We start from the raw sequence: 27,415 nt of genomic DNA on the forward strand, positions 1-27,415 counted from the left end.
CGCAAGTCCAGAAAACATTTCAGACCCGAAAAAACGAGTTGTACAGCCACCATGTGGAGCTTTTGATCTTCAGAGCAGACTTTGACCGAGTGCCACACGCTGAGGGAAGTCAAATCACCAAACAGCAGGTCCCTAGATGGACCCACGGGGACCCAGAACCCTGCAGGGAACAGCTACGCCTGGCCTGAGAAGGTGTAAAATCCGCAGCAAGACCTTTTACACCAGCAATCGGGTACCAGACTATTCACAACCACGAGTGTTAAATCGCTGGAAAGGGAACCCTTGTATATAACAAGCTGTCAAATATTCAATGGGCTCATCCAAAGATACTCCCTTATTTATTTCTTCTCGCGCCCTTTCTGCTGCCATTCATTTTGTAGCTTTTATTCCCATCTGTATTCTCTTGTGCTCCATGACTCACCCTCCCCCCTCCCCCTCCTTGGGATCATTATACAGTAGAATTAAAGCTGTCTACTTCTCTCCTGATCCTCGGCACTCAATACACATTAGTTACGTCGCTTCTCATGCTCATTCATAATTACTCGGCTTCCCACAGGGGAACTAGATGCACATTGCTGATTAGCTCACAGTTGTTAGAACCTTTACTTATGCATAAAGGCCTCACCCTTTTGAGTGTGCATAGCCTAAAAAAAACAACTTGCTTAGAATAATACAGAAGATGGCTTTGCCCTGCAGCAAGGAGCGCTACTGTACATCATCTAGTGTACCAGCGATGGATAAATTAACTTCGTCAAAGGGCAGCCGTCCGCCCTGCTGCTGCCTCCCAGCACTGCTGGGCCAAATGCCTCAAGGCAAATACTATGAGGCTGTGAATGTATTTTTTCCTACGCATTGTAATTATAACAATTTGCTCGTATCGATTTTTTTTACTCTGCATTGGGTGCTGGATGGATTCGAGGAAATGAAAGTCCACACCGTGCCCTCCTTAAATGTACAATATATCAAAGGCAGGCTTCTAACCACGTGGCGGTAGGATGGTGATGGTGATGTCTGTCGGTCCGCCACTTTGTTCCAGGCTTAAACATCTCAATAACTATGAAGACATGAATGGAACATACATTTGAAACCCGAAAAATTTGAATATCGTGCAAAAGCTCATTACTTTCAGTAATATATATATATATATATATATTCTTTTTCGAGTTTCACCTGTAGATTGTTGGTTGATTCTTTGAATCCTCCTCCAGCACCACAATGAGGAGGTTCAGTCGCGGTTTGAATGAAATTGGAGTGGGAAAAAAAAGCATCCAATTGATTGCTTCGGCGTCTTGTACTGACATTCGTGCACGTGCATCTTTGTTAATCGCCTAAGCGTTTATGTAGTAAAACTACGGGGTGAAAAAAAGTCATCCCACCTATGAGAGCATTTAAATGTTCATTTAAATTCCCACTAAAACAAATACAACAAATGCTTGGAACAGTTAATTAGCTCCATATCTGAATTTCCAGGCTTTCTGCCGGGCCTCAGAGAGAATAGAGAGGCTGAATGCAGGTCCCAGGGGAGCTTTAACCTCTGCATCAGTTCACTCCATTGTAGGCTGAGGAAGTGCACACACATTTTTGTGCTCATCAATAATGGATAAACCGTATTCCAGAGCGTATATCAGTTTGTGTTTGTGTGCATGTTTTTGATCCATAATGAATGATGGGAGTATTTTTTATTGTTTTTCGTGTCAGTAGGAGTCCCGTGTGTTTTGTGCTCTGCGTGAGCATCAGAAATCCACACCAAACTCGGAACGCTTTTCTTTCTTTTTTTTTCCCGATGAACAGTCTTAACTAACAGGCCCATAATACATACTATTGATTATTTCCCCCTCCGTGCATAATTCAGACAGATCACACAGCCCTTCCTTGTGATCAGGGACCGCTGCTAATGCATCAAGGGCAAACTGCAGTCCCATTTGCATCCGCGCAGGTGGTACAACGGCTTCTCGGCTTTGCTTTAAATCACGCAAGGAGGCGGACCAGCGCGTTTCCTCGAGAGGCCGCGTTGCAGTCGGCGCATTAACGCGATACCTCGCTGTTCTTATTGACTCACACTTGCATCGCAGTGAGTCACACCACACCGAGCAAACGTGGAATCATACGAAGGTGAGTGCAACAAACCCGAAGAGTAGTCCCACTTCCACAAGCTGTTCACGCTGTAGCTCTGCCTTCCTCCCTTCAGCGCGTCGGCTCCTGTTGATACATCGTGGTGGCGGACAACCTGTTTCCCCACGCAATGCTCTTTGTGTGTAACCCCCCCCCCCCCCCCCCCTACCCCCCTGTTATTGAGATAATATATCCAAGCTCATCAGTGAGAGACGACACGTCCTGTCCTTGCATTGTTTCACCCGCTCTCTCCCTCAATGGTTATAAATCATAATCTATTTGCTGCTGTGGATCGTTAAGTACTGTCTGCCCATGTGTGCCCTCTGGGGTCTGCATCACCATAGATTGGTCAGTTCAGTGTTTTTTTTTCTTTTCTTTTTCACACCCCCGTGAAGTTTTGACCCGAGCTGACTGACAATAACATCAGCAGTATCAGTGTTCCCGCCATTAGCGCCGGCGGCATCGATACGTCTTCCAATGTGCAAAAATCAGTCCGGAATCGACCCAGCTCTCAAGGCAGAAAACTCCTCGAGCACACACCGAGCGGCCTTCTCTTCCAGCGGATTCAGTTGTGCCTTCCGTGGCTCCCTGATTATTTGAATTTGTTCTCGGCTCTACTGGGCATGCGTGCATCAATAGGAGTTGATAGCAATTCATGGGAGAAGGAGTCAGAAAGCAGTTTATGAACGCCTCGGACGTGGTGCGAGACTTGCTGCTTAATGCTGCAGAATTATGTCGGTGTGTGTGTGTGTGTGTGTGTGTGCCGTGTAGAGAGAAGTCGGGGAGAGGGAGCAAGTCCATCGGCATCGGATGAGTTATGAGTGGCGAGATGTGATTTGCTGAGGCTGTCAAAAAAGTGTCAGGTTAACTTGCAGGAGGCCTTCTAAGCATTATTTATCGCTTGACAAGCTGACCCAATCCTTCTCTGCGCCACACAATCACACACGCACACGGACCAAACTGAACACGGGGAATAAATAAACCCTTGAGTAGAGGCGCTCAGAAGTCCAAATCCACTGTAGATTCAATAAGCCTGCAGCCTGCTGGGAATTAACCTCCAGTTTATGCTTAAAGCAGAACTCGACGATTGGGAAAGTGATTTAAAAGGTTTTCCAATTGGTCCACAAATACAAATGCAAAATGCATATGGTTGGAAGGGAAGAGTTAAGATGCACTGAATTTATTTCATTGCGATAAACTGACAATAGCAAAAGTGTTTTTTTTAATGGCCACGATGGGAAATATTTGATAGAATATGAAAGCATGATCATATAGAAAAATTTATCAGAAGTAACCGAAATGATCTCCTTGTTTGCATTTGCTGCCAACGCAAATAATAAGACGTGCAGCCGTTACTGGCGAATCACAGAAGAGCTTTTCCATCGGCGCCATTAATTATTCCTTCTGATGCTCACGGCCAGAAAAAGATGCACGGTGCAGTTTGGATGATAAATACACATTTTCACTTGCGGTTGCGTCGCGTGAAATGGCAACAGGAGGCTGCACACCGTGTACAACAGAGAAAGAGAGGATGTCCACACACTGACTCTTGTGATTTAATGAGGCAACATTTCAACCAAGAAGCTCTTTGTCAGGCAAACAAGAAGAAAAGGACGACTCCAACATACGATCACAACCCCCTTTTTCCCCCTCACACACAATAACACTGTTATATTTAAATGTGTATTTTACAGTATATAATCACTTCTTGGTTAATTATTTTAAGCATCATGTGTAGCCCGGAGTTGTCATTTGATGTTTTTCTTTTTTTTCTGCTCTGGATGCTCGACAAAGAAAGACCGAAACGTCTTTTTCTCTTTCTTGTGGGAGACGTTGCCTCGTTAAGAGCAGGCAACACGACGCGTGCGCCGCACTCGTGTGTCCGTCACCCCGCCGCCCCTCCCAAACGCTTGTAAAACACACGGCTACTAATGAGTTGACTGACAGCTAATTCACGGGCATCTCCTTTGAAGACTGAATGTGCTGCACGTGGAAACCACCTTCCTCAACGTGGACGTAGCGGCAGATCTACTCGAAATTGACAGGTTAACTTCAAAAAAACGGCGAAGAAAGTGTGGAAGTCTCCGAAATCGGTGGTTTGCGTCATCATTCGAACATTATCCACTTATGCTTTTTTGTTTTTTTGTTTGTTGACATAAATCTGTTTAATGAAGTGCTGCATAAAAGCAAACATTAAAAAGACAAATATGAGCAATAATATCAAACACAATCTCCACAACAGCCATTCTTGAAACAAGATCACTTCACAGGTTTCAAAGGGCATCTGGAATCGGCAGTTAAATATCGTAGATGACAAGGACCGGGCTTTCGTGTTGACTCTCGGCTCAGGAAGTCGGTGTGGAGGGAGGGAAGGATGGGGGGGGGATGGGGGAGGAGGAGGGGTCAAAGGGGGGCACGGCTTTGTCACACAAACACATTGCTGAAAGAGCTCAAAGTTTACAAAACATCAAAATTCCTCCTGCAGTATTGTCATGCAATATACACGATTATTGGGACGAGAGCTTTCGTGTCCAGTCTGGCAGTGAAAGGGTTTAGTGGGTAGAGGACTTCGCACCCCCCCCTCCTGGCTCATATATTCCAGGGAAGGTGGCACAGATTTTCAAACCGTCTGCCTTGCATCAGGTGAGCCTTCAGCGACAATCCGTGATTAGAAAACGTAACAGTTGGGTTTCAGCCGTCTTTGATCCAACGTCCTCCCTCTGTCTCACATCACATTTCACTAAATTAACGTGACTCAAGCAAAAAAGCAAGTGAATTCATTTTCGTGACTTGTCTGTTCAACTATTGTACACGTACAGCCACAGTAATTTGCATTATAGGTATAGATATACAGTGTTTTGACACTGACCAAACTTGACAATCTGGTATGAAATGCTACAGACTGCAATGCGCAGGACAAATCTAGCATTTCTACATCTATCACATTGCCAACACACAGGCTATTGACATAATCTGCTTGGTGCAGTTGCCGGGCAACACAAGCAGCAGAGTTCTAAGAGAATTTCAAAGCATAAAGAATTGTTTTCAAAGCTAGGCAAAGTATTAAAAAAAAACAAAAATAACAATAAATAGAAAAATCTTTAAAATAAATCTTTTTCCCCAGTCGTACGTTTGTTTTCTTATGTGCAGATTACATTTTAAGTGTTTTTACTACACATTAACACACACATATACCTATCCAGTGTGGCTCCTAACAAATCAAAATCCTCTTAAAATGCAATTGGCATCTTGAGATGGCTTTAAAGACTGGACGCATGGGTCTGGGTACTGGGGAGACCTAAAGAAATGTGCAGCAACTTTAATTCTAGTCAACAAGCCCCTTGTGTAAAACAAGCAGGGAAATTCAATTGCTTCAACATCGGGGCTTTTGGCCTCCAAGGTCCGCAAACCCACAGCAGGAGGTACGCATACATATTTACAATCTCCTTCCGAAGCAAATCAGCTCTCCGACTCACTTCAAAACTTCACACATCAGCTGCAGAAAAACAGCAGAAAGCGCATGGAAATAAGGAGGTCTTGGCACTGAAAAAAAAACCCCACATGAAATAAAAAGCACACACACATCCTCAGCAGGCGAGGACACAGTTCATTTACACCCCACCTGTACCGACGTCCCTGCCTCGCTTTCTATCCGACGGGGACGGGGGACGGGGGGGGGAAGAGGAGGGTAGAGAAGAAGAGTCTCTCACTAAGGCCAGAGTGCCTGGCAGTGTTTAAGTGGACCGGCTCCTGTCTGCCAAGGCAAATTCATTGTGGAGGCAGGTGGGCCGACGCACATCCCCAGTTAGGACACAGACTTGTGTGTGTCCTTGCTTTTGTCTCTGTGCAGGCTGGCAACCAAGTCATCGGGCCACGGACCGAGTCAGTGGGCGCAGTGGATCACCATGGCAACCAACGAGGTGGGTCAGGCTGCGGCTGCTCTTGGATCAGTGCAGAGACTTTTTTTTTTTTTTTTTTGGCTACCACTCAGTGCCAGAGTCGATTATAGAGTTCCTTCTCTTGTATGTTCTTCCCGGATTGGACGCTGATCTCCAGTGCACCGTTTCGCTTTCTCTCTTGAAAAATAGACACATATTCAGAGTAATAAAAACAAAAACTGCGGCTAAGTTTCACAGAAAACTAAAACGAGAGAGGCTGCGGATACTTTCCTGTCCTTCAATTTGCACCTGCACAAATAATCGTGCTAACATGGCACACCCATTCTAGTACACGCACATGCACGCACGCACGCGTACACATACACACACGCACACGCGCACTCACACACACACACACAGATAACGTAAAACAGACAGCCACCTGGGTAGGGATTTTTTAAACAAACAGACTAATTCAACACATCAGTGAACGACAGTAAGGTCTGAAGGTGGAGTCCAGATACGCTTCCTCACATTGTGTTGGTTGGATCCTCGATGTGCGAGAGGCGGGTGGGGGGGTGGGTGGGGGGTGGGGGGGCCTCCCTTAGTCGACAGAGCCGGGGTGCAGGCTGAGTGCGGGCGGGTCCAGACAAGTCGGGGAGTAACTGAGGTGCGGTTCTTTAATCCACAGGAGGGGGGCGCCGTTCTTGCCCTCTTGGCTCTTGCTGTTGCCGCGGCTCTTGTAGCGCACGAGCAGCACGGCAATGAGGAGGACGGCGAAGATGGGGAAGGGGTAAAAGAAGACAAAGTAGAAGAGGGAGTCGTTGGAGCACACCACCGACTGCACGCTGGACGCTGTGGACAGAGGAAAGACACGGATGCAAAAGAGGGGCTTGGTAAACTGAATCACTGCAGAATTTGTTTATTCACTTTTTTCCTGCCTCATTCCACATGTGGAATGCACGTCTCTCACATCCTATGGCCACTGGTGAATAAATCGGTTTGACATCTTTGGATCAGAGCGCTACTTTTGACGCCATCTTTCACTCGGCCTCAATGCTTATCAGCGGGGTGGGGGGGGGGGGGGGGGGGGGGGGGGGGGTCATCTCTGGCTCTGCTTTTAACTGAGCCTCATCCTATCTTTAAAATAAAGACGCAAGTGGGGAAGTCTTCTCATGGAATAATGACTTCTAGAGTACCTGAGAGCTCCTTAATTGGCCCACGCCATTCTCTAGCTATCTATTGCGTAACACAGAGGACCCATTAGGACTGGGCAACACGACAACTGTGAGACAAAACACCCAAAGATGCAGCAGTTAATTACATCTCTCTCAGAAGCTCCCCGGTCTTAAGCGGCCCGCGTAACGTTGGAAAGACGGCCGTTCATTTCCCCCCTGCGTTCGGAGGAGCTTTAAGGATTCGGGGCTAATTGAGGACTTACCTCGTTGCATCACGTTGACGATGGTGACGCCGGAGTTGTTGGTGGCCAGGCGGTACCACGCATTGCGCGGGTTGAGTAGCCACTCCTCCACGTGGCAGTAGTACCGGCCCGCGTCCGTCGGCCGGGCCCCTTGGATGGTCAAGCTGTACTGGTCGGAGGTCATCCTCTCAAACTGCAGGCGGGAATCTGGGCCCGGCTCCTCCCTGGGGCTGCAGTTCCCGTTTCCAAACACGGCATCGTGGCCGATGGAGAACACGCACTCCCTCTCTTCGCCGCCGGGCGGTGCCTCGTCGTCCTCCCTTTCCTCCTCGGAGCGCTCCACGTACCAGGACACGGAGAAGCGGGAGTCTCGGGACGACTGGGAGGGAATGCTGCAGCCCAGCCGGATGGAGGAGGACTCCTCCACCGTCACGTTGGACTCCAGTTCCTCCACCTGCAGTCGATTCTCTGGGGGAGGGCCAAAGAGTTTAGGACAGAGAAAAGCAAATGAGGGGGGTGGGGGGGTGGGGGTGTTTTAAGCTGGTCAGCATCACCAAATCACCAAAACGTTGAGTCTAATTTACATTCATTGAGACTTTTCTTCCAGGACGGGGGGGTTGATTAACGGATTAGGAAGTCAATTAAAAATTCCTCGGCATCTATTTTGATGAGCAATTAATTTAATACTAATTATGGCAAATGCCAAACATTTAATGGTTCGAACTTCGCCAGTTGGAAGTTTTCCTGCTTGTTTGTAATGAACAGCTCGTGAACGTCTCTGTGTTTTGGACTGTTGATCGGACAAAACTAAAAAAAGTGCTTTAAAGAGGTCGTCTCGGGTTTCGGGGGATTTGCTGCAGGCACTTTCCACGTTAAACTCCACCAACACACACGCAAGCGGAAAATGGTTCAGACTTCCGAAACATGTAAACAGAGGACACAAATAAATAAAGCCCACAGATATCGACTGCAAGGTTATATACCCTATAACCCTACCCGTCTGCACGGGTACGCTACAACCCTTTAGGGTGCAATGCCCCAGTTTTAATGCGGTTAAAAAAAAAAAAAGACAGGAAAAAAAGAAAAAAAAAATGGCAGTGAAGACCTGGCTCTGCCTGGAATGCTCACAAACACACAGTTTGGAATGGTCCTCTTGTTGAAGCAGAAACAGTAAAGCAGGAAGCACAGCAGGAGGGCAGAAAAGAGAAAAAGAATCTCATCACTCCTCCCAACAGGCAGATTTCTGGCTGAATGCGTTTTTTTTTTTTACACCTTTATGAATAGCTGTGATATTTATGCATCATATTCTATTAATCGTCTCTGGATATTTGTGAATCATTAAAAGTGGAAACTTGCATGGTCATGTATACTGTACTTGCCATCCAGCAAGTGTTAAATATGAACCCAGACCCCTGGTGAGCTTACACAAAACAAAAACAAAAAAAACATACGTATTTTTCGATGTGAAATCAAACAGAAATGTCTAATATATGGTGCACATATTTCCAAATCCATGCGATGCCGTAGCTCAGTTAATAGTCCGAGCAGTGACAGCTTCGTCGTCTCACACTGACCTTTTCAACGCCCTACTGGCTTGTGAGCAGATGTTTTGACCCTCACACTCGAGTTGGACAGATGCCCTAACGGAGGTTTCACTCTGCATTAGAAACACGACACCTGACTAATATCTACCTACATTTGGGGCCCGTTGGATTGTAAAGGAGGTAAAGGGACTGGCTTTTTTTCCCCTCATTATAAACATGAGATAATATGGACCGTGGGGAAACTCTATAGTCATGAGGTCAAACATCAGGGTTTGTGTGGCGATGAGTAGATCTCTGTATTCTGTGGCATGAGAACTGACTTTTTGCCAGCGACGTTCCGCCCCCCAGGACAGGTGTAAAGTCCCCAAAGCGAGACGCCTCCAGTAAACACTACGCGTCCTGAGGCTTGCTCACCTGGCTGTCGGACCGTAACCTGCGTGTAGCCAGAGGCCTCCCGGGAGAGCCGGTACCAGGCGCCGTCCGGGTCGCTCAGCCACTCCTCCACCAGGCAGTAGTACGTCCCGGAGTCGCTGCTCTCGGCCCGGTTCAACGTCAGCACGTAGAGGCGGGCCGACATCCGCTCGGCCTGGACCCGGCGCCGCAGCCGCTCCTCCTCGGCGTACGCGCCGTACTCGAAGGCGCCCGAGCGCTCGATCCTCAGCAGGAGCTCGTCCGCCTCCGACCCGGCGGCGCGCCTCACGTACCACATGACGGCGTGCTGGGACTCCTGGCTGGTCTGGGAGCCGATGGAGCAATTGATCCGGACGCGGCTGTCCTCCAGGTGCGCCTGGGACTGGTTGGTCTTGTGCACCCGCAGCTTGCTCTCTGCCAAGAATCGAGAGACGGAGAAGGCACGACAGTCATTCCTTCGGACGCAGGGTACTCAGGTGCAATTTCTGTTCTGCGACAGACGACGTGTGGCCGGGCTTTATTTCTGCTGACAGCAGGGCAGGAAAAAGATGGTGGTGAGGGGGAGGCAGGTGACAAATAGAAAGAGGAAATACGAGGCAAAGGAGGAGGAAATGTCGAGCAAATGAAAGCTGAGGGGATGGTAGGTCTGTGGGTATCAAAGAGGAAATGTAAGCTATGATGCCGAACAGCAGACAAAAACAAAAGGTGAGGGAGGCTGGGGGAGGGGGGGGGTGGATTGTAGTAGTTTGACGGTGGATATTATTAGGTAAGATACCAGAAAGAGAAGTGCAGGAGGTGCGATAGTCTGCGAGAATCAGACGGAACAAGGAAACCCATTTATATGAAGTCATGCAGGGACGGGAGGAGAGCCGATAGCAGAGGGAGGAGATGCTGTGACTGAGATGTCAGGGAGAAGCCCCCCCCCCCCACCCCCCGAGCGCTGTGACAGGATTGGTTACAGCGACATGGGTTGTGGGATAGGATAAGCTGCAGGTACATTGGGTGTGACCACGGACGGGGGGGGGGAGGAGGATTAGCTCAGCACAGAGAGGGTAGAAAAACACGCACACAGCCGCAACGCGAGGTGGACACAAACCCCAGCGTGACAAAAGCACAGACGCACACATCGTACCGTCCGCACACGAGACAATCTGATACGGTTTATACGTGGACAGATTTCTTTCAAACAATGATGAACTCTGGTGTATTCAGCTGCATATCTGGCAGCACATTTGGATTGATGAGAGCCGTTTTATTGGCTGATGTAAATTCGGGGGGGGGGGGAGAAACAAATTCCCTTAATTGATCGCAGCAGCGGAACAAGTCAATGCACAATACAATTCTCTCCAACCCTTCCTGCAAAGATGAATTAATACTTCATTTAGGGAGAGACCTCTGATGTCTGCCCTGATTGTTGAAATAAAAACACACATTTCCCACAAACATGCGCACAGCAACCCATTGACTATTTTTCCCCCACATACATTTGCTCAGGAAACCCATTAAATGCAGCTTTTGATGCAATTAATGTTATGTAAATTGGTAAAAACCTAATGACTTGGGATGTTTCCAGTGCCAAAAGCTTTCACCAATACATTCACCTCACATTCACACCCTCAATTCTATCCATCTTTGACTTGTGATGAAATGCAGTGAAATGGGAACGTATTTGACAGCATTGTGGTTCGTGTTTAGACAATGTTGGCTTCTCCTTCCAAAAAGGAAAAAAAAAAAAACGGTATTGTTTGAATAAACAAAATATTGTTGCTTGGATTTTGTTTGATGAATAAGGGTAGTCCGCATTGATCAGGAATATGTAAATGTTAAAACGTTTTTTCCCCCATTGATTAACTGGCACAAATATGACCCAATAACAAAAATGTACATTTATTTTTCATCTCCGCATTTTAAAATCTCCAGATTTCATGTTTGCTTTGCTACGACTGCCTTCCTTCCTTCCTTCCTTCCTTCCTTCCTTCGGTCACAGCCATCTGCCCTGGAATGGTAGTGGTTTGTGATTCTGCATATTTGCACTGCGCAGACGGTGTGTGTGTGCACATTTTTAGTTGCCTTCAAAAGATGCATGGCTGCGAGGCATCGCCAGACCACCCTGTTTGAGCAAGCGTCTCGAATGAGCCCTTGACATTGCCTCGGTACCCACTGAAGACTTGGTAGGAAGCCTGACAATCTCCCCATCCCGGAATTACTGCCGAGCCTGCGGAATCCTGGCAGTGCTTTATTTTATTTTTCTACAGGAGAACTACCTCTGAAGCTCCTGGAGTGAGACCGTGCAGGATTGGATTGGCGCAGGACAAAGCGATTCTCTGCACCGTGCGCATTTGAAGTTTTGAATCCGCAGCCAAGAGAAAAACTGGAGGCTGAGAGCCTGTTGCCGTACATCAGTGTTTACAGAATGTTTTTTTTTTTTTTTTTTTCAAAGCAAAAATAGTCTAATTATTCAAGCTCCATTATGTAGCTTGATGAGACATTACAAGTTATCATAACTAAGCACTCACTCAAGGAGTGGCAGAAATAAAATTTTATGTCCCAAAACCGCCTTACGTCTACAATCCCTCCGAAAAACCCTAGTTGTGAAACGTCTCAGTAAGGAACAGCGACTTCGACGCCCCCTCTGACGCGTGTCCTTCTCCCTCCGACGGGAAGCTGCGGCTGAGCAGTCGTGCGCGCTCGCATCATCAGTTGAAATCCCCGACGGTACAGAAATGTGAACACGGGGAACCGACGAGGGCCGGTTGTTGGAAGAGGAGCCAGCGTGGTGAGCTACCTCAGTCCACGTTGCTCATCATGTATGTGAAATCCCTCAACAGCGGGAGAAGCATGGTGTGCGGTGCTTTCGGGCTGCCGGTGGCTGTTTATAGCGTCATCACATGTTTTTTGTTATTGTGTTTTTTTTTTTTAATGAGCCTCTAGGGTGCATCCGCAGAGTAAGACAAATGCCTAATTGGAAACGGTATTTTTTACTGCTTTGCATTAGTTCATGTAACAGTAAAAACTGGCTTTGGTGCAAAATTAAAGTCTATTCCTATTTTATAAGCACCGGCATTTAATTCCTCCTTTTTAATGTTGGTCAATTTATTTTCTCCACAAAGAAAAGGGGAAAATACCATTCATAATTGAGCAATCTTTAGATTACCCCTGAGGAGAGATATAGACAGCTTGTCAAAAAAACGTCACATGCCGTCGGTTTCCACGGCAACCTTGTCTGCAAGAACAGCGTGGAAAGATAAGTCTTGTAAGGACCTTATTGGTTTAGTAAGAAAGAGCAAACAGAGTCCTTTGTTTTCATCTCCGAGCATGATTACATACAATTTAATTAAGTCACATTATTGGTCTGCAGAATACAAAAAAATTACATTAACAACAAAGATATTATCATTAATAATATAACAAAAAAAAATAACAATAAGCAATGGTATGAGGTGTATTCCCTTTAAGTATCTAAGCTCCACTGGAGGTGTTTCAGCATATTTCTGGGCATGTAGTATCAATAAAGTACACACACACACACACACACACACACACACACCAAAGTCACTAATTGGCTCGTTGAACCCTCGTCTCACCCCTTCCCATACAAGCCCAATTTGTCTTGTTTAATAGCCACAGGAGCTGCGTAGTGGAGACAAAACTATCTTTATTCCTTTTATCAATCAGTGGAAGTAAGTACACAAAGGCTACAAATGGCCGCCCAGTTTTAATAAGGAAGACAGATAACAGAGTATACCCCGACCCCCAAAAGCTGTCCCAGCAGCACACAAGTGTTCGTAAAGCAGAGCAGATGAAAACAAGTTTGAGTCCGGGGAGAGAACGAGACCACAGTTAAAGATGCTGCTGTGAAATGTCAGCTCACACTTACCACAGCTCACACACTCAAAAACATACGCAAACACACACACACACACACGATTGTCACAAAATGGTAGGAATTCAAAGGCGCTAGTACACTGCTTGATCTTCTCTTATGTAAAGAGAATACAGGCCAAGATTGTAAATCAAATAATGTTATCCTTTATTCTCTGTATAGTGGATTCAATTACCTTTCCCCCTGTGTTTTATGCTGCTGCTCCAGGTGAAGTCTTATAAGCTTTCAAGCTATGAACGTTAAGGTTGAAATGTCCACTTCACCCACATCAATGCTCCTTCATCTGGCTCTTGGCTTTCACCAACCACCGTCTCTCTCTCTCCCCTCCTTGCATTGTTCAAATGATCTACGTCTCTCCTGATCTCACTCCGTCTAATTACCTGACACGAACATGAATATTCAGCAGACTCACCTGTGGGCAGATGAATATGGATGAGGCCTAAATCGAGTGCGAACACCAGAGGTGCTGGCGGGGTCTCTGCCTAACATTTGGACTTAAAAATGAGAAAAAAGCTCTAATATGTACTTAATGACCACTGAGCTGACATCCTGGCCGCAGATGCAAAGCTTCCACATAGTTAAAAGAGGCCAAAGTGGGCCACAGAGAGGGAGAAGGAGACACACAAAAAGGAAAGTGATTCATTAAAGAGACAGGGTAGACACGCAGAGAGGGACGATGGTCATGGAAGAACACACGATGGGAGAGAAACAGGGTAATTGAGGGACATGTATCCGCGGTGAATGGACCTTCACGAGCAGGGGGCCGAGGAGCGAGGAGCGAGGAGCGAGGAGCGAGCGCGCAGGGGGAGCGAAAGACGCCGGAAAAGATGAGAGAGATGGAAAAGACAGCAAGTGAGAACAGGCGGCCCGGGGGGGATTTGGGAAAGCAGCGGGGAGCCGCTCTGGCTCCACTCCAGAGGACTTATAGTCTTAATGGCTGCCTGCTCCGCCTTTAGCGTTAGCGTTAGCACAGACATGGGCTAATCCAGGGGCCAGGGGCCGCGCCATGTCAGGACTGAGAGCTTTAGACGGGCCCTGATTCCCCGCCAGAAGGAGCTTACTTTGGGTCGCTGCTCGTTGCCAAACGCTCTTCGAGTGCTTCGAGGCGCTGAAACACGCTCACAAAATGCCGGACGCCGCGCCACATCTGGAGCGAACGGCTCGGAGGGCGGGCGGCCCGGCGGAGACGTTGACGGATGGGGTTCCCCCGACTGAGAAGTGGCTCCTCCGCCAAGCTGGGAGCCTAATTCCTATGCTAATGAGCCCAATGTATCTATGATCCCATTGTGTCAGAGGGATATTAGAGTCCACATCCCTTTCCTACTACAATATCATTAAGACGGCTCTAATTATGGGGATCCGTGCACGGAACACACCAAGACAGAGACGCACACGCACACGCACGCACGCACTTTTCATTACAATCAGTTCACTAATGCACTGACTGTCTGTCTGTCTGTCTGGGAGAGTGATTGCTGAAGAGGGGTGAGACAGAGGGTCAGGACGAGGGAACTCTCGGAGATTAATGGCCCCCCAAAAGAAGCTGGCACGGTGGGGAGAGGATAGAGACGAATCAGATTGAGTCGTGCGTCTGAATGCATGTGTGTGTGTGTGTTTAAGGGGTCTGCCAATGGGCATAGAGAAAATGACGCTCTTCAAACTACAGAGACTTGTGTTCATTGGGTCAGCGAAGGCTAGATTCTGGCGCGTGTTGGTGCCTTTGTATGACTTTAGGTACTGCTGAGCCTCTCCAGCACTGCTCCCACCATTAGCCACTGATTTACATGGAGGCAGCGGCGCGGTAGCGGAGTTACGACTTCAATTACAGCTAGCAGCAAGACACACGTGCACGCGCGCACACAAGCGCAGGTGCTCGAGAGAGATGGAGAGACAACGCAGAGAATCTCATTGTGTCTTCTGCTCGGGCCGAACAAGGAAATGAGGCCTAGATTGGATTGGACAGAAATATGTGGCCGTGTTCTTGCATCACAGGGAGACTGTTAGCGGTTTGCCCTTGTGAGAAAAAAAAAAAAGCCCTGACCTTGAATGTATTAGACAAGCGTGATTAATCAAAAAAAAATTATTTTCTGTTTCAGTGCACCCCTTTAAAAAAGGCTTCACTCATCAGGGTGGTGGTGGGCACCAGACGAAAACCCAGCAAGCGAGCACTTGTATACGCGTGTAGGGAGGCGGGGGTTGTGTGTTGCAGACGTGCAGGCAGCCCGTACACACACAGCGTTGCCCCGGGGGGCAGCTGGTGGGCAAACTCACAGTATATCAGCCGGAGCCGAGCACGGTGAAGGTTTACAAGCCGAACACGGACACCCGACACTGTGAGGAAGCCGCTTTTGTGCGTCAACAAGCACAGCTGCCCTATCCTTATAATATGGTACAGAAGCTATTTAACGGAAAAAAATCAAGACAATGATGAGGAGAATATGGGAAGCAGGAAAATAATATATTTTTACATTAAAAAAAAAAAAATCACACAAGGAAAATAGGAGATGGAAGCTGGGGGGCGTGCCGGTAGGGAAACATGCAGATAATTGAGAGCGAAGGGAAAAGACGGCATTAAAAAAAAAAAACAGACTTATGGGGAAAGGGAGGACCGAAGGGCAGAGATGGAGCGGGAGAGGAGCACATATGATAGGACGGGCCTCAATGAAGAGCGGCAGCTCGCACCCATGCCCCGATGAGCAGGAACCTCCGATCACCCAAAGTGACGCCAGCGCTAACAATGACGGCTGTGGGTGGCAAGTACTTCCCACGCCGTGAGAGGAGGAAGAGCACATGTGGCATCTGCTCCTGCCAGCCCGTATTAAATGGAAAGATACCCTCAAGAACTATCAGGGGGGGGGGGGGGGAGGGGGGGGGGGGAGAAGGAGAATGTGAGGCTGGAAGAGATAAAGAGAGGGGAAAGTAAGAGGCATACATCCTCTAATTCAAATGAAGAGGGAACACAAGCAAAAAAAAAAAAAAAAAAGATGGGGAAGATAATTTGCAAGAAAGTTGCGTGGTGTTTGATCATGTGATTGAGGGGTAGCCAGGCGAGCGTAGGTGTTTGAGGAGAGATGAAGAGAAATTCTAAGTGGGACACCCCTCTCCTCTCCTCTCCCCTCCGCTGTCATCATTCCAGCTCAGCCAATAACCAGAAGGTCCTAATATCCCCCTCCTTGTGTGCCAGATACTCGCGCACAAATGTGCACATGCACAAACTCAAAATGATGAGAAAAACGTCTTGAACTCCCAAAACAATCATTAATCTAAACTCCGGTTCCATTAGGGGAAGATTTGGCATAATTAGTTTTGCGTGTTTTCTGTGAATGTGTGTGCGTGCGTGCGTGCACGTGTGTGTGTGTGTGTGAATGCAGTTTGAGTTATGGGTAAATTATATTACAGTGTGTCGTAGAGACTGAGGTTTCCCTGGTGATCTGCCACGCCGAACAGTTTCCCGTGATTGTATTTCAGATGGAGACGAAGAGAAAACTCAATCAGGTGGAATCTAATCTCACTGTTCCTGTATGTGCAGAACGCATGTTTATGGTGGGTTTTCGTGAGGAGATCCTATGCTTTGGGGGCTAATATTGAATTGTATTCTACCTAAAAGATAATTACACATTTGCTCTGCGAGGGATCATCACCCCCCCCCCCCCCCCCACGTGCATATTCAGCTTGTTGGTACGCGGTGGTGCTTATCTGCACAAAGTCGCTGGTGCATAATTCGAGCGCAGGGGTTGCCCTCAAAATGAACATGAAACCATTTTTTTGTGAGGGCGTCCGTGTGTGTGTGTGTGTGTGTGTGTGTGTAAGCGTCTGAAGATAATGATAATACTTGTCCAAAGTGACCCCACAGGACGCTGCTGTGAAGCAACCTGGAACAGGAAGTAGAGCAGGGCGTGCTGCAGGTACCGCCCTATTCGGGGCTGAACGTGGCGCTGAACGTGGCGCTTTCATCTTCATCCAACAACTCTTCTACTCCTATTTCAAGGAGGCCCGTGGATCAAGGGCTCCATTTCTGATGCTAGTACTTTTTTTTTTACTAAGATTTTGCTTTAGAAGTTCCCCCATAATATAACGAGGCGCGTCACTCCGCATTTGCAAACCTTACATTTGGCACGAACGCGTGTATTCCTTCTGAATTAAAGATGGTGGGTGTCAATGGATGATCAGAAAAGCCGAGAGGAAGGGTTCTTCTTTTGTGTTACTGGTTTTCACGGGTGAGGTAAGCTCGCTTTATGTATGCATTGTAAGCATATGGAGGCACTCAGAGGAACATCACAAGAAACACGGCTGCAGCGGGATTCATGCAGGAACTTGGACACGTGTGTGTGTGTGTGTGTGTGTGTGTGTGTGTGTGTGTGTACGCCGCATGCTGGTGAGGCAGCTCATACATATTGAGCAGGTACCTCTGGAAGCACGACTTAAAGCCTCTCAATTATGAATGTGGTCCGATGCTGTGTTTGCTCACACCTCATTACACACACACACACACACACACACACACACACACACACACTCCCTTTTATCCCACTTCTTTGAGAAAACAGCAGAAAATGCCAGTTGCTAATTTAGCCAGAAGAAGGTAACATTCAGCACAACAGCGAGGAAAAAGAAGCAGATGGGGAGGAGAGGCGGGAGGCAGAGGGAGACGTCCTACACGCTGACATATGAATCATCCGGCTAAATGAAGGTCTGACAGCGCCACTAAAACAAAAAAAAACAACAGAGGAGGAGGAGGAGAACACAACATGGTGGCGACAGAGCCAGGTCTCCCTGTGAGGCGGAGCCCTTACACACAGAGCGATGGATCTGTTGTGGTTAGTGATTGGCTTTAAGTCGGCAACTGATGGCATCGTCACGGTTACTGATGGGATTACCAAGGTAACTGGTCACTTTGTCATGGAGACCCGGGAGGAGGCCCCAGTATTTATTCCCCTGCAAATTGTGTGTGTGCGTGCGTTCATGTGTGTGTGTGTGTGTGTCCTTTTTCCCAGGTTGGGGATAAACAATGTCAACCGCACAAGAAGGGAGGGAAATGAGAATCCAGGATGATAAGTTGATCTCCAAATAAGTCCTGAAGGGCCGGGGCGACCATTTGCCCCCGACCTCAACCTTTCCCCCAGAACACACAGTCAGTCGAGCAGGTGAAAGCACTGTGTGGACTAAAGTACTCCTGTATGAGAATGTGTGTGTGTTTACATCCGTTTGCATTCATCTCAGTCACAAGCGGCTGAACACCGGCTCCCATGTGAAGTGTTATTGATCACCACACAGTCTGCCTCTGGAGTGAATAGGGCCTCTTACTTATCCTCACCTGAACATGTAAGGGACACGCAGAGTTGCAAATACACACGCTTGCACATAGTATCTATTGCTGCGTTGCTCATGGTTACCAAAAATAACCTTCCAGAAAAAGAATCATGTCAGGAGTTGAAAACCCTCTCATTCTACCCACACACCTTGCTCATATCCCTCCCATCAAATCCACCAGGTATGAACTCTATTGACATCTCACGGACCATAATGCTTTGCTGCTCTGCTTCTGCTGGACGATTTTTTTTATTCCGCTGAATGAGTATTTGCCTCCAGCGGATTCACCTGAATAAATCAAGTATCATAGTGTTGTGGCACCCGAGACTGGGCTAAATTGGGGCCAGACGTGTGTGTGTGTGTGTCTGTGTGTCGTTGGTGTTCAGCCACTAATTGGGCTGTGTCTGAATGTTTTTTTTTTTCTTCCCCGCGTATGTGTGGAGCACAGAGGGCCAATGAGGGTGGTGTGTCGACGGTTTAATGCCTCCACTGAGGAAAAAAAAAAAGAAAAAAGGTTCAAGGACAGCCTGCTCTCTCCTGATCCCTCTCTTAGCCTGTGGTCGTCCTTTGCTTCCCTCCCTTCAACCATTTTCACCCACTTTTCTTTCTCCTCCTAAAGGATATTTAGCAAAAAAGCATTCACTGTGCTCCATTAGGAGATTCCACACGACCCCGCACACACGCACACACACACACACACACACACTCTCTCTCCAATTAGTGTCTAAACCAGAGCCTAAGAGCAATTAGAGCAGGCAGACATCCTCTAAGCTCTTCTGAATTCATTCAATGTGTGTGTGCGTGCGTGCGTGCGTGTGTGTGTGTGTGTGCGTGTCTGGCACACCGCGTTCATCCCCGCTTGTGTGCCGGTCTGTGTCCGCTCCAATTAGGTGCAGCTTTACCTGGCTGTAGGACACTGATGCCCAGCAGGTTGGAGGTGCGGTTGGCTACTTTGCTCCAGCTGTTGTCGTAGTTCTTCCTCCACAGGACAGCGGTGCACTGGTACTTGCCCGCCTCGCGGCGCCCCGCCCGGGTCACCGACAAGCGGAAGTTGGTGTTGGAGTGGGAGCGGTCCACCGTGGTGCGGGTGCCCAGGCCCAGCAGCTGCTCCCCCCACTGCAGCGTGCCCTCGCGGGTGAACGTCACCAGGTCCTTGAACTCGCCCCGGTCCTCCCCGCCCGCGTCCGGCATGAAGCGCCAGGTGACGGAGGTGGGCACGCGAGGGTTGTGGCGAGGCTTCACCAGGCAGAGGAGGTCAAAGGAGTCCCCGAAGGTGACGGACGGCGTGCGGGACGAGGCCGACACCATGAAGGAGGACTCTGGGTGGGAGACAGAACGCGAGTGAGAAAAACTGCATTTCTGATGGCGTGTAATAACAATAACGCGTGTCGTGCCCTGAGCTCGTGTCTCAGTCACCGCAAAATGAATGTCTGTTGCAACAAAGAAGCCCGGGGGGTCGGGTCGGGGGAGGATTTCCTTTAAGCGCCGATGTTCGATCTACGTCCTGCTCCTTGCCAAGTTTTAAGCCACCCTCATTAAGCTAAAAACATTTAACCCGACTCTTGTGTGTGTTCGCAGAGAAAAAAAAAAAAAAGTACACAGGAGAGCGCCGAGGTCGCGTCAATGGTCCTTTAGCAACTTGGCCATGCTGTGCCCGTTTCAGGGCATTTCAATGAACATGAACGATTGAGCTCAAGTGGGAGAAGTGCGCTCTCACGAGCATGAACCAGAAGACAGAGGGCGGAGGAAAGGAGGTGTATTGACAAAGTCGGAATTCTCGCCCGATCAGATCATTTATTCCTGTGAGAATTCGCAGATTTCTCCGTTGTCTTCTTGTCGGCACCCACGGCGCTTTGTCTCCGTCGCTCGGCCCTCTCTCTCTTCGCCCCTCAGACGGCCACCACCCCCGGTGGTGTCCTTCAGGGTGTATAATCAATGGCTTTCTGTCCGGACTTGGCTACTGATGGGACAGCTGCCTGGGGACGTCATTCTCTAATAGACAATAACTCTCCCTGCGCCCCGGATAACATCCATCCATCCACCCATCCCTTTCCCTCACCCTCTGCCTGTGACAGAACACCTCCATTTTGACCATTTGTGTGAATAACTATGAGTAAGCATCGTTTCGTCCACTGTGCGGGGTCGAGTGGGACACGACATCGACACTTCCCCCACCCCAGACGCCCCCTCGGGGGCCCTTTTCAGCTGCACACGGGACTCTCCACCAGGGGTCTTTGTCTTCCCAAAGGATCTCTCTGTCCCAGCCCCTCCAAGCCCCTCCAAGCCCATAAAGGAGGCTATGATCTAAATTTAGGTACAGTGGATATACAGTATATATATATGTAAATAATATCTTTAGCTCCAGCCTGTTGAATCAAAAAGTGAAGTGAAGCACAATCTGTCTGCGCAAGGTCAAAAGAGGAAAGACAAAAGTAGTAGAAAAAAAAAGAAAAAAAAAGAAGAGAAATAGTTACAAGATTTAGGTGGGAAGCTTAAGTGAGAAAGCCGAGGACCAAAATGGGAGCCGAAGTAAAACACACACATTGACCGTCACACGACAGCAGGCATTTGGAACATCCTTTGATCAGCAAGCAAAGGGGAGGAAGGAGAAGAGATGTTGAGGGAGTGCAACTGAAGAGCGACAAGCTGCTTTGGACTTCTTCCCCCCCCCCCCCCGATTTGCATAATGCGTCGCCTTGTTCTTCAAACTAATGTTTCTGTCGTTCGCCCCAACTTAACAAATGGGCACTTAAAAAAAAAGAAAAAACGACATCTCTTCTCTTCAGCACCGCTGTGTGCTGCTGAGGGGGAGCTAATCCTTTGGTTACTCGTGTGTGTGTGTGTGTGTGTGTGTGTGTGTGTGTGTGTGTGTGTGTGTGCGCGTTGTGAGTCCTGTGCCCCTGGTCTGCCAGCTTCTCGCTGCTCCGCTCCAGTGGCTTCCTCAGCCTGTACCCAGGATGTTCAGCTTAACGCGGCGCTGACAGCGGAGACCCACAGACTGCGAAACACATTGCCGCCGCATTTCCAGTTCTAATAATTCTCGCTAATCCACACACATGTGTGTGTGTGTGACTGCATGTTGTTTGCGTTGTGTTCACTCATGCGCCCCTCCCTGTCCCACAGCGTGCCTCCCTGACCCTATCGGGAACTGGATCCTACGGACCCCCCCACACACGGGGCTCGGGGTGAGCTCGCGCTGACTCACCGACGGTCTTGACGGCGATGGCCCTGGCGGCCGACCTCTCCCCGATCTTCTGCCAGCCGGCCTCCGCCCCGGCGCCCGTCTGGAGCCACTCCGTCGCCTCGCAGCGGTACTGGCCCTCGTCCCCGGGGAGGGCGTTGTACAGGGACAGAGAGAAGGCGTCGGGGCGCGCCTTCTCCACGCGCACCTCCCCGTAGCTGGAGCGCTCCCCGTAGGGGGCGCCGTGCCGTACGGTGCCGTCCCGATCGATGGAGGCCAGCTCCACGGCCGGCGCCGCCGCCTGCTTGTCCGTCCACTGCCAGGCGACGGACAGGGGGCCCGAAGTGGATTGGACGGCGCACGTCAACTGGATCACGTCGCCCTCGAGGACCTCGGAGGAGTTGCTCGATAACGACACCGTGATGTTGCTCTCTGAGAGGGAAGAGAGAGAGAGAGAGAAGGAGGTCAGCCTGAGTGGAGAAAGGACACATGAAAGGAGACATCAAAAAGTTCCTCAAAACCTCAGCTCCTTCTCAAGCTGAATCTCAGGGACAAGAACCATGCTTTTTGTGATTTAAAACATCAACAGGGGCAATAAAAACTACTGAGCCTGTTCCCCGGGAGTGGAGTGTCATACAGTACTGTGTGAGTGCGTAACACGAGTGTGCGTGTGTGTATGTGTGTGTCGAAGTGAGAGCCAGAGAGGAGGCCCTCGTGAGTTCGGGAGGGTTTGCATTATCTTTGCCAAACCGCGTGTGGCTTGTTGAACAAGTCCACACGGATGGATCACATGACTCGGAATGAACTACATCGCTGGCTCTTCTCGGTTTCTCTGCTTTACCGAGATCACATCAACGTCCGTACTCCATATCCATCACGCATGACCCCAAAAGCACTCTGTGGCACTGCAGGGCCAGTGCTGCTGTCCATCTGGTAAAAAGTATGGTTTAAGGCGTCTCACTTCCCCCCCCCCCCCCCCCCCTCAATCATAGCTCTACTACTGCTTCCCTCTTAATAAGCATTAGCTCTCTGTGACCATATGGAATAGATGGGCTTTTTACTTCTATCACGCTCATGTGAACAAAGGGAAAAGCCTTCACACTTTATTATTTCCTTTCTTGCAGTGAAACCGCTCAGTTTTTTTTTTTTACAGTTAATGGTATTCAACATTTTCCTTCTTACATAGACATAAAGAGAAGATTGCTGGACAGTATTACGAGGAGATATATATATACCCTCACTCCCATGAAACTGTCTGGTTCTTGGACAGCTTTTCTATTCAACTTTTGCACTTTTCTTCACCTTGAACATTCTGGTAATTTTCACATGTCCCCTCAACAGCTTCCTCCTCTTGTTTCTTGTGATCTGCAGATTGCATTTCCTCTACACAAGAGTATATCCTCTCACTGTGTCCCCTGCCCTTGCACTCGCCCTTTCTATCTGCATGACAGAGATTTAGTGTGGCGTGTGAGCTCGCTCTCATTGCAGAGAAAAATCATCCATCAACCCCCGATTTGTCAGAGGTGTTTACCTCCAATTTTCTTTTCGCTGTCACCTTTGCCTGCCACCGACTCATCAACTTTGACCCCTGTCGCACCGTATTACCAATTCTCCCCCAATTAGAGAGATTCAGCTAATCTTGTGTGTGTGTGTGTGTGTTTGAGAGATATGAGCCATGAGGGAGCGGTTTGTGCATCGAGCACAACGCCTGCCGGGGCCCCTTCTGCTGTATATCACGGAAGTTCACTTACAATAACCACGGCCATTATCCTGTGTAAACCTCATAAACCTCCTTTATGGGGGGGGGGGGGCATTACAGCCATTACATTTTGTTGGACAAACAAAACCTCCCATTCAGACTTCTCGCAGGCTCGGGCCATTGTTTTAGGTTGATTTATCGGGGGGGGTGGGGGCAGAGCAGTCAGGATGAGGTGGCTCTGGCTGCGTGGAGAGGAAATACTTCTCCGTGCTTATTAGGTTTTATTATGCCGGGGGTGTCTGGCTCCACTCACTGTTCCAGCCCCAAGGGACAGGACATACTGTACGTACGGAGAGGAGAGGGGAAGATGACCCCAAACTGGTGATGGGGCGCAAAAAAAAATCTCAGTGACAGATAAATGGATTGTGAGAAGGGATTTCGAGTGATTGATGGTATATTTCAATTGATCAGCGAGCCTGAAAAAATAAAATAAAAAATAAAATACACCGCCCGACCCTGCTTAACCCACCTGAAGAGGTCCGCCCCAGCAGAACGCATTCATTTAGCCTGGGGAACCACTTAGATGGCACTTAGAGAGCAAGGCGCCTTTCTCTGCTCCTTTTCTTTCCCTCCACGCATTCATTTCATGGCTGTTAGCTCAGCCTTCTTGAGTCCAGACTCTCCTGCTCTCCATTATCCTACTATAGTGCCCCCCCCCCCCACCTCTCCAACCCGACAAACAGACACACACAGCCCAGCCGAGGAAATGGGAAGGGCCACAATGCTGCATTACCATCCCCTTAGCAATCCACTCAAACAGGAAACACATCAGCAAAGAGAGCAGCATTATCCTCTCCCCCCCCCCCCCCCCCCCGCTTACTCTCAGTTAACAATGGCGACTATGCAGCTATCTGCTATAGGCCACCTTGGAGAAAGAGTGAGGGGGGGAGGGAGGGAAGCAGATAGGGGGAAAATAAAAAAAATTGAGAGCCAGGCTGTGGAGGAGCAGGGCCTACATGAAGATAAAACCGTTATTACGAGAAGCTCATGGTTCTTAGTGTAATTCACAACTAAGGACGGGGCGGCTAAGCCAGTGGCCCCGCACACACACAGATTACTACTCACTGAGCGGCTGGACCGTGATCTGGACATTGCGGGACCTCTTGCTGCGGTCGATGAAGTCCCCCGTGGGCGTCTTCTCCCGCTCGGTCACGCGGCAGATGTACTTGCCGGCGTCCTCCGGGCGCAGGTGCTGCAGCTTGAGCAAGTACACGTTGGCGCTCTCCTTGCGCACGGTCATGTGTCCGGCGGCCTCGCGGGAGACGTAGTCGGGGCCCAGGACGGGCACGGCACTGGTGCCCACCACGGCCACCGGTGAGCTGCTGAAGACCCACGACACCGAGAAGAAGCGCTCCGGGACGTTCTGGGCCTCGATGGTGCAGTGGAGCTCCAGCGGCTCACCGGCCGTGAAGGACCGTCTCTCCGTGCTCACCTGGATGCTGAAGTCCCGGTCTGAGTGAGGGGGTGGAAAGAGAGAGAGAGAGAGAAAAAACCATCAAATACGGGGCTTGATTTCAAAGAAAGCAACAGAGTGGAAAGAGCGTCATCACTCGGGAGGATGTCTTCAAGGAGTTGATTTTCTCTGACGTCTAAATGCAGGTTACCGTAGAAACAGACGACATTGATGCCCTTTCTGAAAATCCAACATTCAAAGCTCAGAGAGAGAGAGAGAGAGAGAGAGAGAGAGAGAGAGAGAGAGAGAGAGAGAGAGGTCACAGAGTGCGTCGCTCCGGTAAAACGCTGATCTTTCAGAGATCTCTCCCCTCCTTCTCCTCCCCGGGTTTCACCTCCGCCATGAAAAAGACGTCTAATTAAAATTCTCTTTAGCAGTCTGAGTCGGGCGCCATCCTCCTCTTCTTCCTCCTCCTCCTCCTCCTCTTCCTCCTCCTCCTGCACAGTAACAACATTCAACGCTTACACTGCTAGTGCAAGTTCTTCTACTAGGCCACATTGCGTGGGTTGCCTGTGCACGTGTGCTTGTACGTGTGCACGCGTGAATGTGTGTGTGTGTGCGTGCGGCTGTGTGTTCAGCTGTATTTGCTGTATTAATTTCCAAAAAGCACAGTATGTATCAGAGACTTCCACTTGGCCTCTCAGTGATTCGGTCGCCCCGAGCTGTAATTATAAAAGACTTTAAACAGACTTCTTGAGAAAACACACTCACGTGGAAGAGTTCAAAGCCTGCCGTTGGTAAAGAGCTTCGCCGCGCAGAGGAATATAGCGGTGGGAGGATATTGTTGTACACACACACACACACACACACACCAAATATCGACATCCACACACACACACCATGTGAGGTGGAATACTGAGGGCACTTAGTATTAAAAGACAAACAGCATATCCTGTCAATCACAGAAGTGCAATAGGCGGGTGTGTAATTGGTGCTGAACAACCATCAATTATACCATATTACTACACTATTCTTTTTTTAACGGTGACCACCGTTAGTGCACACTTAGATGCACCATGACGCCACAGAGGTGAAGTGAAAGGTCCATATGGCGTGCTCTACCTACAAGGACAGCGAGACCTTGCGTTATAGGATTGATTGTGAAAGAATAACAGTAAGTCTAAAAGGGCTGTGACCTGATTCGACAAGGATTGGTTAGCACTCAGCGTCCCCGTTCTAACCAGGGCATTTTTAAAAGAGGGAGGGTTCAGCTTAGAGGATGAAGAGAGGAATAAAAAGCCCTACACAGGTCCTGCATGTGCGAGGGTTTAAAGGTGAAGAACAAAACGAGGAGAAGGACCAAAGAGGAGGTAGGACAGTGGAGACAGTCAGAGAGGAGAAAAGAAAATTCCGTTATGTGACATGACTGCCAGAAAATGAGAGGTGATGAGAGAGAGAGAGAGAGAGAGAGAGAGAGAGAGAGTGAGAGAGAGAGAGAGAGAGAGTGAGAGAGCGAAGGGTACATTAGGATTCTGCCCGTTGCTCCTCTCTCTGATGCTGGCTGCTCGGGGTTATTAGCGACTGACGGGGGCCGTCTTGAGATCCACCATCTTTTATAATAGGATTCTAATGGAGGAACAGCGGCACCCTGAGTTATTTTCCCGCCGTCCGTCGCAACATCTGGTACACGGGTTGGGCCTCGAGGTGTTAATGCTGCGGCCGCATTATGCATTAAGCGAGTACACGAGTAGCAATCAAAGCGATCCACGGGGCGAGCCGGAGCAGAGAGGAGCGCCACTCTGATGTATTCTCCCTGTCGCGTAACAACACCGCCATCCATTATGGATGAGAGAGGGGGGGGGGGGGGGGGGCGACAGAGAGTGACGAGAGGGGAGCTCTTCGGGCCCGTTCGTCTCCTCCCTGAAGTAGCGGGAACTCATCTGACAAAAGCCCCGTTCTGCACGGGACTCTCCACTCGGCTTTCTTATCCACGCAGCGCCATCCCGGGGGGGCGCCGTCAAGTTGCGTCGGCCTACGGCGGGCCAGATGCTTAATGGAGAGACGCCAAACGGTTCCGCTTGGAAGTGATTTACCGGCACGAGAGACACCGGGAGTCACCGCGCTCCGCCCTGGAAAATTCAGCTAATGTCAAAGGAGGGTTTATCGCCCATCTCCGTGGCCCCTCGTCTTGGGCGCACACAAAGGGGGGGTTCTAAGTGTGCGTGATGCGGCGCGGTGAGCGCGATGGGGTCGGGTGGGAGGTTGTGAGAACACGGGAGGAGCCGTAAAGCCGCCTTTTGTTTCTGGTCCATCGAGTCTCGACTCGGACGGCTTATTAGATCGCGATCGTGCGAGGTCCTGCAGCCTCCAACAAACCCTTCCTTCTTTCTCCCTCACATACCGTCATCGTACAATCCTCCCGACTCACCCCTCCGTCTGCCCCCCCCCCCCCCTTTCCGCTTCCTCCCTCACTTTGTACAATTCCCGGTCGCCTCCCCATTAGACAATCCCCTCCTTCAGAGTT

General features: G+C 49.2%; 1 protein-coding gene across 3 annotated transcripts in view; it reads right to left on the reverse strand.

Moving 5' to 3' along the window:
- Nucleotides 1–3,870: 3,870 nt before the first annotated feature.
- The window catches only part of igsf3 (immunoglobulin superfamily, member 3), a 57,568-nt gene continuing 34,023 nt past the window's right edge, over nucleotides 3,871–27,415 (reverse strand). For all 3 annotated transcript variants that reach the window (XM_037487902.2, XM_037487901.2, XM_062565113.1), the window contains 6 exons: nucleotides 24,564–24,950; nucleotides 21,764–22,171; nucleotides 19,461–19,877; nucleotides 9,369–9,779; nucleotides 7,432–7,878; nucleotides 3,871–6,845 (listed from right to left, as the gene is read on the reverse strand). In XM_037487902.2, the coding sequence (XP_037343799.2) occupies nucleotides 6,595–6,845; nucleotides 7,432–7,878; nucleotides 9,369–9,779; nucleotides 19,461–19,877; nucleotides 21,764–22,171; nucleotides 24,564–24,950 (2,321 nt within the window). In that variant the 3' untranslated portion in view covers nucleotides 3,871–6,594. The remainder of the gene's footprint in view (nucleotides 6,846–7,431; nucleotides 7,879–9,368; nucleotides 9,780–19,460; nucleotides 19,878–21,763; nucleotides 22,172–24,563; nucleotides 24,951–27,415) is intronic.

Source organism: Pungitius pungitius, chromosome 10 (assembly GCF_949316345.1).
Source record: "Pungitius pungitius chromosome 10, fPunPun2.1, whole genome shotgun sequence".
NCBI lineage: Eukaryota > Metazoa > Chordata > Actinopteri > Perciformes > Gasterosteidae > Pungitius > Pungitius pungitius.